This window comes from Schistocerca serialis, chromosome 2 (assembly GCF_023864345.2).
Source record: "Schistocerca serialis cubense isolate TAMUIC-IGC-003099 chromosome 2, iqSchSeri2.2, whole genome shotgun sequence".
In the NCBI taxonomy this organism is placed as follows: Eukaryota; Metazoa; Arthropoda; class Insecta; order Orthoptera; family Acrididae; genus Schistocerca; species Schistocerca serialis.
In genome coordinates this window covers 631574576-631594612 of record NC_064639.1, presented here as the reverse complement: position 1 = coordinate 631594612, position 20037 = coordinate 631574576, and the positions used below count along the sequence as shown (strand labels likewise).

The window sequence follows — 20037 nt, the reverse complement described above, 5'->3', positions numbered from 1 at the left end:
TTGTTTCCAAGAATACATATGAAAACACGGAGTACACATAGGCAGAGCCCAATGTACCTGGGTGTGTGTTATGCAACTGAAATGGACAAGTTCCACACTGTTGCTCACCAACGAATGTTTCGCTTCAACATTCACCTACCTCATCGACATATTTAAATCGACTTTTTGTATAGGTTTGTATTTACTTTGCTATCCATGCGGTTAAATAGCTGTCTGCTTAGTGTGTGGCATACAATGAAAGGTCTCTGTTGGATTCCTTTCATGTTTAATTTCTTAAATCTGTTGCCATTTACGGCATAAATACCTCTTCTAAATTTACTGTGGCGTTTCTGACTATCTGGGAGGAGACTGAGTAGTGGAAAGTGTTACTTTTACGCATAAACAAGTACGATCTGTCACACTACTACACTTTAAAACAGAGTTTATATGTAATTCATGTCACACAGTCTCATACGGAACCTACATCCGCTCTCTTTTATGTACTGTATATGATAAGATACTGTCATCCCCCTTTCCTTCTGTGTGAGAGGATGAATGAGCAAATGTATTTCTAGTTGCATGCTTGAGGGTAGCAGACAAGCCCGTGTGCTAGAGAACAGTAGGACCAACGTCGGAACAGGTAGCTACGCTTTCTTAAAGCAGAGAGGTTTCTATTCTTAGTATGGTCCTGTCCGTCCGTTGTCATGTTGGTATCGGAAGCTGCCCCTCTGGCCACTTCCGTTTGTATTTGTGAGCCACCCCTCAGGAAGGGACCAAGCAGTCCGTCCGTGGCGAGCGTCTGAAGTGGTAAGATCTCCGGCTAAGCGCGTGTCTGCTAAGTCCGTAGGACAATGGATTTCTTAAGTTCAGCCTAACTGAAAATTTAATCACCTTTATTTCAGGTTTAGCTCTAAAATATCTAATGTTATCTTAAATTGCTGCGCAGTGTAATTCTCGTGTGAAGTTCAGATTATTTTCCGGTAGTTGCTTTGTCACTACTTTGTGCGTAAAGTGGAACCACGTGTTGATCAGTAACTCTAACTAAGATCAATCTTAAATGCGAATGCTTGTGTGATTATAACGTCTCGTCTTGACAATATTTTTCAATATAGCAACTTTTCTTTATGTCCAACCCACGTGGGGTGTACTTTGCGAGACCAGTACCACGTGCTTATATAACTGTTTGACCCATCAGGTTAATAGTAAGACGTTAGTAACCAGTTCGAGGATTTTCTTTTGTAAATTGCTTTTCGATCTAATTTGTTATAATTATCAAAGTTATTGTGGAGTTACACTCTTTGTGTAAACCAAGTTGACCACGTGAAGCATGTGGTGTAATCATCAAAGTACCCCTCAGCTATTCTTTTCGTGAAGATTTCACAAAGAGTTAATATGAATTTAGTATACCAGTGTGTGGTAATTACATGACGGACAGGATTGTGCTACGAACGTAATTTCTTTGGGTGAAAATTTGAATCTGTTGGTAGTGGTTAATTTTCTGATGCATATGTTTCAATGTTCTTTGTGTGTTGTTTTATGAATGCAGTGTTGTATGCAGAATCCCAATCTTGGCTCTATATTTGATGTTTTCCGTAAGATTACAAACTCACATTTTCACAGTCCTAAACAAGGCACCGGCTCAGTTATAACTCACGTTTAATATGCTGAAATTTCAATGATCAATCTTAAAATAAATTTCCAAATATAAACTGATTTCTTTCTTTTTATTTAAATTCTCTTATATATATATTACCGGTTGTTGTATGACTATTAAAAGATTAGAATTAATGTTAGTCTGTTCGGGAATTTGGTAAACCTAGACTAGATACCTGGTGAAACAGTTGCTTAGTAATGCAAGATTAACTTCCCCAGACAGCTCACAGCTTTTAACCCGCTATTATTGAATATCTGTACCCCTGTCATAGCAAATCAAAGTAACAACCTTACAACAACACTCGGCTGTCGAGCAAACGGAAGCTTGCCAGAGGTAACGGTAGTACTGCAAGGGCTCAGGTCGCGATGTTTGCATACCATTTTTTCACAAAAGGGTTGTGAGCCCTCTTGGGAATGCAGTTCACAAAACGCAAATCTAGACTACACACTTAATGGGCTATAATATGAGTCTCTGATGTGCTATAAATATGTCAATAGTAGAACCTGTACGAATTTGAAGCGGGTCTGTCTCGTTGGCTCATTTCTGGAGTTTTAATTATTGGTCCATTGTTGTGTATGCTTTTGATTGCTCACAGAAATCTTGTACAATGTGTACTAAAATACCGCACAAGCCAGCAGAATTCATATCAGGTCGTCCTACCAGACGACGTCTAATCCATAGACTACATAAATGAAAGGAGGTGTAAATAGTCAGTGAATTCCAAAAACCTCATCCACGAGTCTCCACTGGCAAATGTTCTGTCAATGACGCCAGATCTTCCGTGGGAAACTAGTCATTCCCATGCACGGATACAATATAATCTGTGAATGTCTGTCATCCCTTTATATATCGGCGTAGATACTTTGAGCGTAAAATGAAGGTCATGCCTGCTGGCTGAGATACATACAACCAATAATCCACCTACACTCCATAGATGAATGAAATGGGAAAGACCTCTATATAAGCAATCAACAAAATCCGTGCTTATCCAAACTATATACAAAGTACTGATCTACTATTTGAGTAGCATCTAATATACACTGAGGAAAAAAGCCGCGACACCAGAAATTATTGACGTAGAGTATTGAAAATTCTGGAATACATTTGACTAAACAACGTACGCAAGTGACTGTCTTCGTACGATCACAGGTTAACGGAAGCGCGAAATAAGCCAGCTGATACGTTAGAAACCGGTGTAACAGCCAGAATGTTGAATGTGAATACGCAAGCGTGTATGCATTATGCTCTTGGTTCGTTTGTACAGGGACGGTTAAAACTGGCTGTGAATGAATCCGGAGTTGTCGTCTCATGGTGCTCGACTGGAGGCGGATCTGGTGGTGGACCAGGCCAAGGCAACATGTCGACACTCTGCAGTGCATGTTATGTTGCAATAGTGCTGTGTAGGCTAGCGTTATTCTGTTGGAAATCACCCATGGAATGCTATTCAGTAATAGCAGGACAACAGGGCGAATCAACAGATCGGCATACAAATTTTGATTCAGGCTGCTTGGGATAACCGCGAGAGTGCTCCTGCCAACATACGAAATCGCACCCATGACCATGACTCCCGGTAGAGGTCCAGGGTGTATAGCATTCACACAAATTGGTTGCAGGCCCTCAGCGGCCATCATTGTCAGTGATGCACAACCAACTTTCATCAGAAAACACAAAAGACATACTTCCTGACCTCCTATTAGCTCTCGATTCATACCACTGAAATCGAAATGTCAGTGGTTTGGGGTGAGAGGGCGTTTAGCTCGGAGCTCGGGTTTCACTGACCTGTTAATACATTTCGTTAAAACGAATGTCGCACTTGATTAAATATGGGAACGCTCTATCGATTCACCACTTAAAATGTGTATACAACTGATCTCCGAAGAGTCATGAGGAGCATTTGCTCCGACTTTTATGCTGATATTTGCAATTACATTTTTGATTGTTTACTTGGAATCAGCAGAAAAAAGTAGTACTCGTCTCTACTTTCAAGCGACCCTTAGTGTCGCCAGAAAGCGTCTGTTTCATACCCGTTACAGGCAAAATGAGTGTGTAAAAGAATCTAACATGCCCCTCTGACAGAGCGGTCGCAGATTTCATCTAGTCATATATATATTACAGTGGAGAGCCAAAGAATTGCCGAAGTCCATCGGAATGCACAATGGACATGAATGGATGCAGGTGATCTGACATAATGCTTACGTACGTGGTACCCGTCAGAGTCGTTTCTAGACGTATCACGCCTCCCATATCACTCCAACTGCCCACGTCCCACACCATTACAGAGCCTCCATCAATTTGAACGTCTGCTGCTGTCATACTGGTTCCATTGATTCATGAGATTTTCTCCGTACCCGTACACGTCCATCCACTCCATAAAATGTAAAACGAGACTCGTCCGACCAGGCAACATATTTCCACTCATAAGCCTTCCACTGTCGGTGGTGACGGTCCCAGGCGAAGCGCAAAGCTTTGAGCCGTTTAGTCATAAGTGTATGCGAATGGGTCTTTGGCTCCGAAAGCCCAAGTCGATGAAGTTTCGTTGAATCACTCTCACACTGACTCTTGTTCATGGCCCTACACTGAAATCTGCAGCAATTTGCGGAGGTGTTGCACTTCTGTCACGCTGAAACATTCTCTTCAGTCATTGCTGTCCCAGTTCCCCAGCCGTCACGATGTTGGTGATTTGATGTTTTATCGGATTCCTGAAATTCACTGTACGACCGTGGAATGGTCGCACAGGATAATCCTCACTTCATCGCTACCTCGGAGATGCAGTGGCCCACCGCATAAGCGCCGGCTATATAACACCGCTTTAAAATTCATTTAAATCTTGATAACCTGCCATTTCAACAGTAGTAACCGATCTAACAACTGCATTAGACACTTGTTGTCTTATACAGGCGTTGCTGTCCGCAACGCCGCATTCTCCCTCCTAAGATATCTCTGTATTTTAACACGCATGCCTACGTCAGTTTCTTTGGCGCTTCAGTGCATATATTTATAACCGCACCGCACTTATTTCGTAGGTGTACTATCCTCTAGGCACAGGGCTCTCATCTTCAAAATGGAAAGCTGTTTGGATCGCAAAGTACATAGCATGAACGATCGGTGGCATCTATACATTTCATTTCTTCAGGATTTGAGCCTTACTGCATTATCAGAGGCTTCGTTGATAGAAAAAGAATCTTCATTTAGAGCCTGTGCGTAAACTGTCTTGTATTAATTTTAAAAAAAGCGTTATGAGCTGATTTAGGAATTAACTTTTTTACTAGAGCTTTCTCTTCTCAATCCACATTTAACGGGGACTGCCCACAAGACGTGTGTGACATATCAACTCAGCTGTGTTGATGCTCTGTGGCACTTAACTTACGTGGAAACACGTCTTTTTGTTTTCTCGGTTTGACTACAATGACACCGAATTGAGAGAGAAGTGACAGATACCCGTCTTCTTCCAATGACATCGAATGAAACTAGGAAATTGGTGGTAACGTCTTATGGGACCAAACTACTGAGGTCATCTGTCCCTAAGCCTACACGGTACTTAAACTAACTTACGCTATGGACAACACATACACCCATGCCCGAGGGAGAACTCGTACCTCCGACGGGGGGATCCGCAGGGACCGTGACAAGGAGACTCAGACAGCGCGGCTACCCCGCGCTGCTACGTCGAATGAGAAGGAAGTGAACTGTGCAGTATGATAACCCGTCTTTTTTATCCCGGTTGTTGAAATAGCGTTGGTAATAAATAAGGCAGAGCGAACGATAATGCAGCTTGCCAAAAACAAGGAAAGTCAATCTGCTGCTTGTTGCTGCACCACAGTTCCCGGAACGGAAAATCAGAAAGGAACGGTACGATAACATTCGATGATGCCATTGGGTGTTTAAACATATATAAACGAAAATCTAAGACCGGCAGCAGTAGTATTTCTTATCGAGTGCAATGAAGGCTGCTCTGTTCCTTGTTGCTGGTAAGTATTGGCAGAATATATAAATTTTCTTTCACGATACACATTTTTTTTTTTTTACCTTCTTCTTACATGATTTCTGAGACAGCAATTCGCTTGAAAATCTATTTACACACTCGGAGAAGAATTGGTCACTGCCACAATATTGAGAGATGCTTGTATGGAAGGAAACAAGAAAAAATTCCTTTGCACATGGACTATGAAATGCACACCTTAATGGGCATGAGCACTTGTCCATCTTGACTACTTTGAAACACATCATGTCTACATAAGTTGTTTGCTATCTCGAATCATCCACAGAATGTAATAAAGTAACGAGTAATCAAAGGAGATGGCGTTATTTTGTTGTTTTGTAGCAGCATGTACTATTCATATTGTCCCTGAACTAGAAAAATATTTTTTGTGACAGGTGTACCTACTGTTCCATAGTAAATGGAAACAAGGCACCTAATTCGAATATCAATGTTTGCTGATATATCGTAGTGAGTTACTACCTGATCGTTAACACTCGAGTGATTACTGAGTGCAACAATGATATAAATTAAAAGAATGGGAATAAATATAGTTTTGCTTTAGTTAGCCGTAACTGGGTATGCCAATGTCGTCTGCACGAATTTAGATTGCTGAGTAGAAAGGTCGTCAGCAACAAAAAGGGGCAAAAGTTAAATTTGATAAATAGCTAATCACGAAAGTACCGGGCAAGATAGGTAATGGGGCAAAAAGATGAAGTGAACTCGCGTGAGCTTAGATGCGAAGACACGTGTAACATGAACACTGAAATCTAACATGCAATAATGTTAATTATAATTCTGCAACGACTAGCAACGGTCCATAGAAGCTATGCTGTATTACGTAATTCGTGATAATGCTGTCTGTTTTAAAATATGTTAAATCGTGGCCAAACCAGAGTACAGTTCTTTACCGGTTACTCCGAAAATGATGCCATAGAAACCGTCATTTATGCCAACTGTTATCTGCTAATGCTAATGCTACGTACACATATGCAATAAAGTCATTTACAGAACACAACATAAACTCGTAAACTTTCTTTGACTGTCAGTTAGCCAGCATACTTTTGTCAATAAAATATGAATTGAATTTGAATCACTTCCAGTTTGATCTTATTGTCAGATAGTTTGACCGACCTGGGTCTGTAAAGCATGCTTTGAAGGATGTCCCAAAAACGTTACTATTGCGCTGGCATGCCTGTTATGGAGCTATAAAAATACTGGCTATATCTTCCTTTGCGATGCGTTGCTTCTGATGTAATGCTTATTACGAAATTCATTATTGGCGGTAGGCTCCTCTTTATTAGTCAGCAGCTTGAATAAAATTTATGCGTACAGCAGTCTTCATTAATTCCAACATCTTTTGCGATCATTTTGTGTGTCCATACACGTCCTGACTTAATGCTATTTTGCCTGCCCACATACATATTGTAACACCATTTCGATAACAATCTCCATTTGGCATTTGCGGACCGTCACACATGTCTCCACCGCACCATAGACGCTTCGCAACTCATCTCTGCCCTCTGTTCTAGGACTGCGTGCGTTCGCGACAACGATGTTATTTTTCCGTGAAATATATTCTTTGCGTTAGTTGAACATAATTTTTTTGTCTCTGGCAGCTTATTTATTACAACGATCTATGTAATTATTTCTTATTTATTCATGCAGCATACATTATATTTTGATGAAATTTAATTAATGACAAAATTCATAAGTAGATGTAGTTACGAGAAATGGTTATAAACTCATGAAAGGAAGTAGCTGAAAAATACATGAGACTTCAGGTATTACATATGACCTGCATTTGTGAGTCGTCGCTAAAGGTCATGCTCAATATGGTGTTTGGTACTGGCCTTTGTAATAAGAGGCAACCATTATTATGGCAAAAGTAGAGAAAAAACCACAATGTAAATGGTTTTCACAAGCTGTTCACAACACATACTGGTTCAGTTAGAATTAATGTATGTGCTGCACCTACCCAGAACTATGAATACGGTTTACAGTTTCCCAAACTGCTCATAGCTCTTACGGAAAGCGTTTTGAGCCCATTTGTACTGGACATTTCTAATGGCTTGATCCAAACTACCTCTCTAAGTATGCAGCACTTCTTTTATACCGAGTGTATTGTGATCAGTAGTGGGCATGTGACACTTCCTCATCGTACCCTTGACATTATCTTTCCCAGTATCCGTTTTGTTCTGTTAAGAGCAACATGTTGAGTTATATCAGCAATTAGGTACCAAAACAGTCTCGTGTTGTGGTACAAAACATCTTTTAGCATTCTACACAAGTGTCACAAATATGCCGTAATCTGCTGCTACAGCTTTCCTAATAACAGTTACTTAGGATATATGTACAACTTAGAGTCTACCAGACAACAGAGTACCATTACCATCCAGAGGAGATAGATTTGCAAGTGGCAGAATTGTGGCACTAGTCATTTGAGTTGCACCTTATCTCCGTATATTCAAGCTAGCACATGGCAATCAGATTACCTGACAATAGTATCAGAGCGCTAGATGGTAAAGTTGCACCAACAGCCAGTAGACAAAGCTGCAATCTGTAATAATGTTCATTGTTTTCTATAGCATTGGTCGCAGTTGCGGCGGTATACGGACGACCAGAAGAGTCGACCACTGCCGCCATCCAGGGTGAGGAACAGCCGTCCGCCACCATCCCGTCTGTGAGAACATTGGTGGCGGCGTCGTACGCGGAAGAAGACGACGATACCATTTGTGTCCAGGCAGACAACAAGTTCTACTTGTATGCCAATTCACTGAAGCTGTATTCTTGCTACAACCTACTACCGAAGGGTAAGTTACTTTCCATAGCACGATTTTGTATCCATTGTTGACAAGATAACCACAAACTGTTGACTATAAAATTTTTGAAGGGTTCCAAAGTGAATGTGAGAATATGAGTTAAAGCAAACCATCAAGGGAAAATGTTTATCCTTACGTTACACTTTAACGGTAAAATGTTACCTCTCCGTGAACAATTAAAGATACGGCACTTTACGAAAATGCAACTCATTAACATTCTTCACCAAAACTATTCAGAGCAATTTCCAGCACATATTTAATCCTTTTTTCCAGTTATTTGTTAGACTCTCAAATGTGATGCATTTTTTATCTTTCTACGATTTAGAATCTGAGTTCTACTATTCGAATTATATTACATAAAGCTACATGAAGTTCTCCATGGGCTTTGGTCTTAACATTTAGCGAAGAGATATTTTAATAGGCAATAGATATTCGTGCTGTGGGGTTTATTTTGACAGTACTGTGTTGCCTGTTTGGTACCTAGAGGTCTTCCACAATCTCACTGTTATGGCACCATAAGAGAGCGAAAAATGAAATTCATGCCATGTAAATAGTTGATGACGTATCATTGTGTTATCAGTAGTAAATGTATAATGGTATATATTTCTATTCATAGTTTCTAACTCTATTAAAATATATTTCTTCTATTTATTGTAGTTTACGTGGTGAAACCAAAGAGTCTGTGTAAACCAGTCCTGTCCGACTGTCCCAAGAACTAGGAGTATTGCAAGTGTGTCGGCTCATCCTGGAGGAGCTGACTCATCTAGGATTGAGTGAAGACGAGATGGCTGAGCTGTTGACTGAAGACATCAACAATTTTCACAGAAAGAAGTAAATTCCAAGAGTGCAGAACTTACCTCTTTCACTAGCAAGAAAAACTGGTGGAATCAACATATCTTGTTTTGTGATACTTTCTGATTGCTTCAAGATATGCAATAAATCAGCTTTACAACCAGGCTACAAACTGAGTGGAAGAATTATTTTTTAAACATGGTTTAGCCTGTTGTATCTTTCTGTTGGACTTTTAATAGTTTTATTCTGACACAATAAAACTGTTCTTTCATGTCCTCAACTGTTATATATCAATTGTAGAACACATTTCCTAATCTGTAGCTTTACATAAATAGTGGCAAAGTATAACTGCGTATTAATTATACAAAATACACAACATCCATTCATGCTAACCATGGACCATCCAAATACCCTGTTCCTGCCTTAACACTTTAACTGGAACGATGACACCGATGGACACTGCGGAGACTTATGACTGACACAGTGGCTTGTCCTTGCCTTTCCTGGATAACACATGAAATAGTTAAAAGCCAGAAAAAATGATGTCTTCTCTGGCCGGCCATCCGACTGCTCCTGCTCCTCACCGATGGCCAGACCTGCACTCTGGGCAACGCCATCGCCGTGCCACTGGAGCGACGCCATCTGCAGCGTTACAGAACCCCTGGTTGCCACCCGTGGTAGCAACGCGGCCACATCCTGCCATCTGAAGTCGCCTCGCAAACTAAAGACGTATACACCTGCAGTTGCGATGCCGTAATATTTGTAGGGGACGCTGTATCGAGCCAGAAAATGGAGGGTATATATATAAGAATGTCTGCGCTCTATGAATTAGTAAAAATCTAACAAAGAGTCGTTGTATCTTCACCAGGACCCTCCCCTGCTGTTGTCCACATCCCCCATCCTTGGAAGGGACCGCGGTCCAGTTTACATTTCTCTCTTTAGATTTCACATATATGTAAGTACTATACTTAAATGACTGTTTATGAAATTAACGAAAACTTAATGCTGTTGTATTTATAAGGGATTTATGTGAACTCTTCAGCTGTTATATAAATAAATGCCATTGGACAAATACGGAAGCAATCACAGCTGCATCACAATCTTCAGTTGGCTGTCTCTTGGAAGGCATTTTATGACAACTGTAACTGTATATGAACAAATTGTAAGTAATTTCAGTGACACTTAACTGAAAACTGACAAAAATGAAGTAGACCTTAATTACAGGCTTAGAATATAGAAATACACATCTGATAGCCCATGAATATCAGGAGATATAGACTGCTTAAACGCATGCTCAGGTAGTTCTGAACCACGTGGGCAGTAATGTTATTGGAGATAAAAACCGAAAAAAAATATAGCGCAGACTATTGGCGGTTGTGATATAGTCGGTATATCAAGCAGACAAGAAATCCATGCAAAGTAGACAAAATGCTAAGACTTTATTGAATATGGCGATGTAAATGATAAAAAAAATGAATTTACGAAATTCATCGCGAGTAGTGCGGAACATTTCAGAATGGTAACCGTTCCCTAGATGCAGAATAATTTTCTGCTACGAGGGCTTGCTGAAAAGAAATTCTTCACAATTCTTTATTCTATTGTCTACATCGGCTGAAGAAATACATATCACGCACTTAGTCGACTTTTCCGGATCGATCACTCAAACTGCCGGTAAAAGACATCGAATTGTGAAGTGTAACATGGCGTTGTCTGACGTAACCTCGTCGGTGCCTGAGAAAAAACTCAGAAAACTAAAATCACGAATTCGAAGTGTTCGTCCACACGCAGAGCACCCTCCCCTTCAGCGGGACAGAGCCAGACCAGAAACGAACGTAGCGGCGTCTGCAACAAGCAGACGCCTCGGGTTCATCGTCATCCATCATCATACATTCAATTCCGACTTTGTCCCAGTCTGCTATCATCTGCTTCCATAGCCGAAGCAACACCTTTGAGGACTTCACTTTGATAGCTATGAAGTGGTGCAGGCAAGGTAGTACTAACGTCGACAATGTCAGACATTCTACAGTGATAGTATTAGCATACTGGTTTCTCGTTGCAAGAACTGTGTTCGTCTTTAGGGCGACTATGTTGAGGAGTAAACGTGTATATATGAAGAATAATGATGTAGAATGTTAATAAAGTCTGGTAGATTCGAGCGACAAGCGTCAGAGGCGATGAAGCTATGGAAAACATCAAAACACTTGAAAGACTGAGGTCTGAATGCAAAATTAATAAACCATGTTTTAGACAATGTGGAGAACCCTCTCATAGCGTCTGTTGAGTGTTCAGTTGTCTGTGCCGACCAATAGTATAAACAACTTCAGATCGATATAAACAACAACTAACTTCAGATCGATATAAACAACAACTGACATTGTGCAATTGGTGGCATCTCGGCTTAATTATAAATACCTGAAGGGAAACGTAATGGTAAAAAATATGCCCTATCATATTACAAAGTCTAGGCTCAGGCATCTTAGTCTTGTTTTTGTACCATAATTTCTATATATGAAATGGAATGCGCATGTGAAGCCTGTCGTATAAAATACGAACGGATGTCTTTGATTTCCTGGCAGTCTATACCGAGGATATGCAGATACCCAGGACGCTTGAGGATCTCAGTGGTATACTCATAAACTGCTGTTGGTTAACTCATAGAGATGTCCTGATCCTGCTCCATAAAATTGTCTTAAGCACAACATGGTGTACTTGGCAGTAGGCAGGCCAATGTCATAATATGGTTTCTAACTACTCCACGTAACTGATTTATAATTTTTTGTTCTAATATCTAACGTAGACAATGAAGTACGTCTGGCCCCCATCATATAAGCTGTGTAGGATCCATAACGGCAAAATAAAACAGGCGATGCCTATAAGGGAATATTCTCATTTCTCCCTAGCTTGTAATAGGAAACCACAGACACGATAACAGTTGGAACTACCCCTTTTCATGTATTGTACAGCGGTTAACGAAACACATATTTTTGTGGTCATCAGCCTTAGAACCGGTTTGATGCACACCTTCTATAGCCCATGGCAAAATCTTTATTGAGGAGTACTACTTGCACACAAAGTTCTCAATTAGATTTTGTGTATTTTACAATTTCTGTCTTCCCCTAAAGGTTTTACCCTCTGTATTTAGATCTGCGTAATTTATTTCCTGATGTAATAGCAGACCTCGCATCGTCCATCATGTCAGCGTCCTCCACACATTCCTTTCCTTGCTGATTCTGGGTAGAACATCCTCATTCGTTATCTTACCAGCCCACCTAATTTTCTATATGCTTCTACACCACCAGGTCTCAAATGATTCTTTTTCGGTTCCCTCAACTTCCATGATTCACTTCCATAAACTGCTGTTATCCAGATATACATTCTTTAAAATTTTTTCTCCAAGTAATGCCACTGTATCGTACTGGTAGACTTCTTTTGGACAGGAATGCCCTCCTTACCTGTACTATTCAATTTTGTGTCCTCCTTGCTTTATCTGCCGTTTGTTATATCCTTCCACATAGCAGACTTAATTCAGGTTGTTTCCATTGTAGTCTGCAATTTTGATGTGAAGATCGTCGCAAATCTCATTTCTACCACTCCTTATTACTTTAGTCTTTCGTCGGTTTACTCTCAATCCATATTCTACACGCAGTAGTCTGTGCATTCCATTCAACTGATCTTGTGAATCTCCTGCTCTTTCACTCATGATAGCAATGAAATTAGTGAGTATTGGCATTGATTTCCTTTCATCTTAAATTTCAATCCTCCTATTGAACTTTGCTTCTATTTCTGTCATTGTATCTTTGATGTATAGACTGAACAGTAGGAGAGAAAGAACGCACCCTTTCCTTATATCGTTTCTAATGGTGCCATTACCTTCCCTACACCCAAACTGGTTGTCGTCTAACAGTTCCTCAATTTTTATCTCCGTTCTTTAGTTCATTAGTCTAGCAAGTAACTTTGTTTTCGTCTCCCATTTCGACTACCCTCTCTTCTTTTATGACATCAGACAATCCTGCCTCGAATTACTGGCCTTAACCCTTGTATTTCATTAGACAAAGGGGTGCTTGGCTAACTTTGTACACATGTGTAGAATATCTGTTTTATGTTATTCAGGTTAACAAGTATGAACAGAAACACTTTTTAATTTTAGTTCACTGGACAACGATAAAATAAACATGTGAGATAAATCGCTGTTAAGCCTAACGATACTAAAAGGAACTATCATTTTATAATTGTGTTGCTGTGTACATGTATTACCCCACATTAATAAACCGCTCTGAGCATTAAACAATGCTATTGCATCAGATCTCAGCCAAACGCCTAATCAGTTACTATCTAATAGAAAATTGTCTCATTATGGTATTGTGATGTTAGCTGTGTATCTGGCACATTTCCTTGCACGGACCGTAATTTTTTTCTCGCCTAGCTCGCTGTTATTTTATATTAATACTCCTCACTTGGTTGTAGGATAACATAGTTTATCACTGTGTTACGTGAAGCAATAATGAAGGAAAAAGTATTGGCTCTCAATTATAAAACAACAATGGGTCATACAAAACAATATTATTTGTCCTTGGCACACTTTATACACAGGCGCACCTGCTCGAGGCATAAATGTAGTCTTTCGACCTACCTGCTCTTCTCTCTGTGTTTAAGTGTAGAATTTCCATTTCATGTTATTGTTACTGGTATTGTATTTAATTACAACAAGATGTGTTATGACATTTTTGGATGTGACAGCTGTCCTTCTAACGACATTTTCTTTTCCCATTTCTCCATATATTTCATGCAGACATTTCTCCGCAGTTCCCCCGCACTTGCCATTTCTTTCATTGCTAAATCAGTAATTTTGCTACAGTGTGGCCATTCCCAGATCATTTACGTACTTTGTTGTTCCGTTGATCAGAAGAAGTTTTTTTTGTCTTACCTACGGTCTCTTTACAGTTCCCTTGTTTGTATCTATGTTGGTGCTACTTCCGCGTTTGCCAATTTTAGAACTATACATTGCTAACTGACTCCAAACCCACACCATTCCACACTACCGGTACTTCGGTAGCCCACTTGTTTCAACCTCGATTTCTGTGACCAATACGCTCAAAGTACAATGCGCTATCCACCATTATTAAATTATGGCCTGAATGTATATCTGCTCCTGTGTACACTTCGAATCTAATACCTGATTTCTGGAGCTTCTCAACGTACCATGAGTAATTCAACTAGAGTCAATCCACTTGTGATTCTTGAGCGGGGTATTAGCTATTACAAACTGATATTGATTGCAGAAGTCAGACGGGCTTTCACTTGACACGTTCCTACTACCACACCCATATTCTCCTTTAACTCATTCTTGTCTTTCCTTACCTACTACAGCGGTGCTGCCCTCCATGACTATTACATTTTAATTTCCCTTTACATACTGGATTACCTGTTCAAAGCCCTCATATACTTTTACTGTCTCTCCTTCTTCTTCTTGCGATGTCGTCTTATATACCTGAAATATTTTTGTTGACACTGAATTACTATTGATTCTGATGAGAATAGTCCTTTCTGTTCATGATGAAACCTATTACCTTGATAACATTTTCTGCTGCCGCTGAAATGACACTGCTCTCGTGTTTGCAATTCTCTTCACTTATCCTCACTGTAACTAGAATTAGGCTTCCTATTCCCAATGTTCAAACTTCTGATATTCCACGCTCCGACTCATAAGCGACTGCTCTAGAATATCTTGCCGATGGAGGGATTATCATGACACTCTTTGAATTACAGGCGACGTGTTTGTGGACGTACATAACGTAGTGGTTTCTATTGGCTTCTCCATTCTTATGCCGTTGTTCATCGCTGATTCTTCATCCTTTTAGGGAAAGCTTCCACCCAAAACACAAGAGGTTGCCCAGATCTCACTTTTCTTCTCCGCCCACTTTTTATAATGCTGTTGGCAGAACTAGGCTGACTTTTACACTGGAAATCTGTGGCCGTCTCTGCTAATGATTTTCATCAAAATTTTACTCGCTGACTGGGTTCGAAACCAGAATCAAAGATACTTTGATTTCTAGCGAAAATCTTTACCCCTAGGCCTTAGTGATCTAAAACGACGGAAGACATATTTTAAAAAGAAAGCCTCATTCACTCCCAGGAAGGGTAGTTTTTTTCCTTTGCAATGTAGTGTGGGCAGTTTGTAACACATCCAACACACAGTGGAGCAGAGTTGAATGAGAACAAATATCACGAGACGACAAAGTGTACCAAAGCGTTGTCCAGTAGTGAAAAATGCAAACCTTCTGAACACCCGGTCGGTCAGAAGCAAAGTATTGGAGTTATTTTCATTCTCATTTATGGAAAATACAGTCTGGGCAAAATGTTCATTGCCTAGGGCTTGTTTGATTATCTCATATGAGAGATAAGTCGATGACTTGCTAAACAGTATAAGTTTCGTCTTCTAAAACTCTTATAGAAAGCTTAGACCCACGAATTTATGTGCTAGCGTGGCTTCAATTAATCATCAATTAAACATGACCTGATACGAGAGGGACTCACTTTGCGCAACGCATTTATAATGGACACGGTAACGAATTAATTGATATGCACAGAACCGACAAGTTGCAATAAACACCTGAATTTACTTGAAGTACATGTATATAACTGCGGCTATAGCTCAGCTTTGTGCACGAGGCAGGTTTTATTCAGATTGTTATCGTAGTTTACAATACAAGACTTTATATGAAAACATAAAGCGGTGCCTCACCTACATTAACAACAACTGACTTATATTGTGCCCTGGTGTGCTGAGAAGAACAGAGATGATTGCTTACAGTACAATTAGCGTCTTGTGGATCGCAGAAAGAACTCAGCGACATGAACATCATTTCTGAATCAAAGTGGAATGAATTGCTACCAGTAAAAAAGAACAGCTCGGTGTAAAATGGTTAACACTGGAACATAAAAGCAAGGATATTCCAATGATTTGAAAATATTTTATTATGTAACCTTACAGTCGCACCGAAAACGTAATTGTGCTCATTGAATGGGCATGTGATGTACACAAACGCACAAATATTCCAATGGGTAAAAGACTGATTCTGTACCGTGCACTGTAGACCACTGAATTCACAAAGCCACGAGCGTAACATTTGAGGAAGAAAAATTCGTTGTAAAGTTCTATAGCATATAGCCTATATTACAGCAATTGAACTGTCCTGATATTTATTGGTTTCCACGCAGGATACAGCAACTACGATAGTACAGTTATCAGTTACAAAGTCGAAAATTGGCAATTTGTAGTAAGGTCTTATGGGACCAAACTGCTGAGGTCATCGGTCCCTAAGCCCACACACTACTAACTTAAACTAACTTACGCTATGGGCAACACACACACCCATGCCTGATGGAGGACTCGAACCTGGAGCCGCATGGACCGTGACAAGGCTCCCAAGACAGCGCGACAATCCTTCGCTACAAGAAGGGCACAAGTTATGCTGCGATTTCGAACTTTGTGTTCGTCTTCTACATCTGCGACACAGTGTGCCCTAGGATGTATGGTTGTAGAAGTCTGCATTTTGGCTGTTCATGAATCGATAACACCTCGAAAATCCTCTCGTCGTGTCTCTGGAAATGCCTGCAGCAAAACGGTTTCTTCATCCGAACGAAGAGAAACATGACACTGCTTACCATATCAGGATTTTACCACAGGAGTATTGACTAAAAGAAGATACCTATGTAAATCCACCCTGCGAAGTTTTGTCTTGAGAATGTCCTGCAATGTCGTCAGTTAATTTCGGTAGTAAGCTCTTGTGAGGGTTTGTCCCTTGATTTTTTTTTTTCTGTTAGCATCTGCAGCAAATTATTTAACCTAACAGTGAAATCGGTGATGATAAACGTCATCTTTGTACACACTTTGCCTGAGAAAAACATTATGATATTTTGTTTTGCTAAAGTAATAGATTATAGTGGTTTCTTTCTTCCTTGCTGCCAGAGGGTTGTGTCATTCCTGTAACTTGAGTTATACTGTGACACAGTAATTCTACTTGATTTATTTCCTATTTACTTTGCAGTATAGTGCATAGTCCTGCATTCTGTTCAGACTGAAGCAGCCTGTTTAGTAACATGACGATCGGAGCCAGTAAGCGCTCTATCGTATTCTGAACACAACATAGTAAGTTGAAACTGGAATCTATGTTTGTGAAAGAATCATCGTCATCTTCCTAAATTTTATAATTGCATGTTCTCTTTTCTTCTTCGCAGTGTGATGTATGCTATACTTAATAACATTTAGGTCTAATGAACAATCTTAAAATAACAAAACCCAGGGGGGGAGGGAGAGGTGATATATTACACTGTCGACCGTCTTACCAGTTTTTATTGCCATTACGTTATTAAAACTTGTTTTTCTCTGTTTCTTGTACTGAACGAAAACTCTAAATGGCTCTGAGCACTATGGGACTTAACTTCTGTGGTCATCAGTCCCCTAGAACTTAGAACTACTTAAACCTAACTAACCTAAGGACATCACACACATCCATGCCCGAGGCAGGATTCGAACCTGCGCCCGTAGCAGTCCCGCGGTTCCGGACTGAGCGCCTTAACCGCGAGACCACCGCGGCCGGCGAAAACTCTAAAATATTGGCGGAAACGGACTGAAGTCGAAGAAAAAGATGTTATAATTTTTTGAAATTATGTGTTTTTCTTTACGTCAAAACGTTCGAGGTAAGGACAACATTACTTATTTACTTAATTTATGCATATAATTAATTATATAATTAATTATTGACAGCCCATTTTCAATCAAACTTGCATTATTTGAGTTATTTGTGAATTAATTGCCACTGTTACATAGTTATGTTGTGCAAGTTAGCTGACTATGTGTAGCGAATATCTAACATGGTACAGTGCTGTTACATTGTTTGAAATTCTTAGTGAAAGGTGCCCATTTTTAATTAACATTGCTTGTGTGCTGTTATTACACTAATATATGTAATTTGCCTATGTAATTATAGCCATGTCCGTATTATGGTAAAAATAGAAAAAAAATAAAAATTTAATCTGAAAAACATAATCACGTAAAATCATACCCTGAAGGTAGTGAATTCGTTGATGCGACCGGCAAAAATATTGTCTCGTCAGGGGCGTGAATTGGAGTCAAAGGCTGAGAGTGAACAAATTGGCTAGCCATACTCAGTACCCATTTACGGCAATATGTCGAAGTTTAAAGGCAATGGTGAAAACGATTTTTGAATACCATGGCAATACCAAGGCCATACGAAAATTAATAGGTGGAATAAGTTATATAAAAGGATATGTTCAGGAGGTAAATGGAAAAGCCGATAAGTTCACTTCTGGAAAAGACGTTATGTTAAAGAAACAGTTAGAACAGTAGAGGGAAAGTTATAAGTTAAAGAAACAGTTTCACATACAGAGGGAAAAATTATTCACAGTACTTTTAAAAGTTGATTTTGCATATAGGCACTCAGATGAATGAAAAACTATATTAAGAATTACAGCTTCTTGGGCAAAGGTCCTCTCCTGATCTGTTATCTGAGAGAGGAACTTCAGATGAACCACTCAGGTCAAAGTTAAATGAAATCAAAGGTAATTTAAGTAAAGAGTTGCCTGAATGGCTTTTCAATACCACTTCTCAAATTAGTGATATAGGCTAGTATTGTCAAAGAAATGGTTCATGACATGCCGCCATCAGTTAGTAGGTCGTGGTGACTATATTAGTCTGGCGCTGTCTGAAAGAATGCAAAGTGGTGAAATAAATGTGTCACATAACTGTGTTCCATACAGGGTGGGAGTTGCCGTTTTGTTAGAAGAATGTCTATTGAAGCAGCGACAGTTCGAGGTTATCACAACCCATGAAAAAATCATCCTGCTGTGTTTGTAAAACCTATTAAGGAAGTATTGCCTAAGTCTTCGTCAGATCAATAGAAACCAATGGAAATATATTGTCTCCTATTTATCAAGAATACAAAAGACAGAACATCTGCTGCAGATCGTCTCTCAATGAAAACGTCATGTGAACCTCCAGTTTTCTCGCTGCAGTCAGTTCATGAGACGTATGTCAGAGGCTGTAATTAGTTTACTCACAAACCTCGAATAAAGCGGTATAGAGCTCAATTTTCTCCTTTCGTCAGAGTATAACATACGTACTATATTCTCAAGTTTCTTCTTGTCTTTGATATATAACGTTTGAATCCACCTGATTTCAACGAGTAAACGAGTAAGAGTTATTCCAAGTTCTAGGAGACTGAAGACCTCAGAAGTTAAGTCCCACATTGCTCAGAGCCATTTGAACCATTTCAGCAGGCTGTCTAGTCCTCTGCCCATCACTGACTATGTAGAAAGCTAACACAACTAGAAAACTACTGCACTGTCTTATAGGATGATAGTCACAGCCATGTAAATTATATGTGGACTGCACAAAGGAATTCAGACACATAGCACCTACAATTCATCGATATCGAATGAGTGCCTACAAATGTCACCCTGTACGTGGCTAATCTCCTTTATTATGTTTCTATGGTTACTACGCCAGAAATATGACAGTGTAATGGTGACAGAGTTTTCATTGACAGCATAGTGTCTCGTGACAAATATGTCACCTTTTTTCAATGCCTTCCTCAGAGTCGATCTTGTTCCAAATTAACATTGTAAGTGTAGACCAGACGTGTCTTGAATTCAAAGAAATAGTTCGAGAGAAATTTAAAAATTCGTGCCAAATAACTTAACAAAGGACGGTGCTGATAACGCTTGGTACATAAAACGAATTAGAACCCTGTTGCAGAAACAACGAAAAAAGCATGCTAAAGTTAAAGGAACAC

At 39.7% G+C, this 20037-nt stretch overlaps 2 protein-coding genes across 2 annotated transcripts in view; both read left to right on the top strand.

Moving 5' to 3' along the window:
• Nucleotides 1–20037, top strand: part of LOC126457704 (uncharacterized) — an 89413-nt gene that overhangs the window by 23826 nt on the left and 45550 nt on the right. The gene's annotated exons all lie outside the window — the stretch shown is intronic.
• On the top strand, nt 5472–9503 carry LOC126457706 (uncharacterized). Its single transcript, XM_050094236.1, has 3 exons — nt 5472–5601; nt 8198–8422; nt 9089–9503. Exons 1-3 carry the CDS (start codon nt 5574–5576, stop codon nt 9148–9150), a joined length of 315 nt encoding a protein of 104 aa, XP_049950193.1. The 5' UTR covers nt 5472–5573; the 3' UTR covers nt 9151–9503.

Coding starts and splice junctions, on each gene's coding strand:
- LOC126457706 (XM_050094236.1), top strand. CDS start 5,574: ATGAAGGCTGCTCTGTTCCTTGTTGCTG. Junction 5,602..8,197: donor TGCTCTGTTCCTTGTTGCTG/GTAAGTATTGGC, acceptor TGTTTTCTATAG/CATTGGTCGCAGTTGCGGCG. Junction 8,423..9,088: donor CTACAACCTACTACCGAAGG/GTAAGTTACTTT, acceptor TATTTATTGTAG/TTTACGTGGTGAAACCAAAG.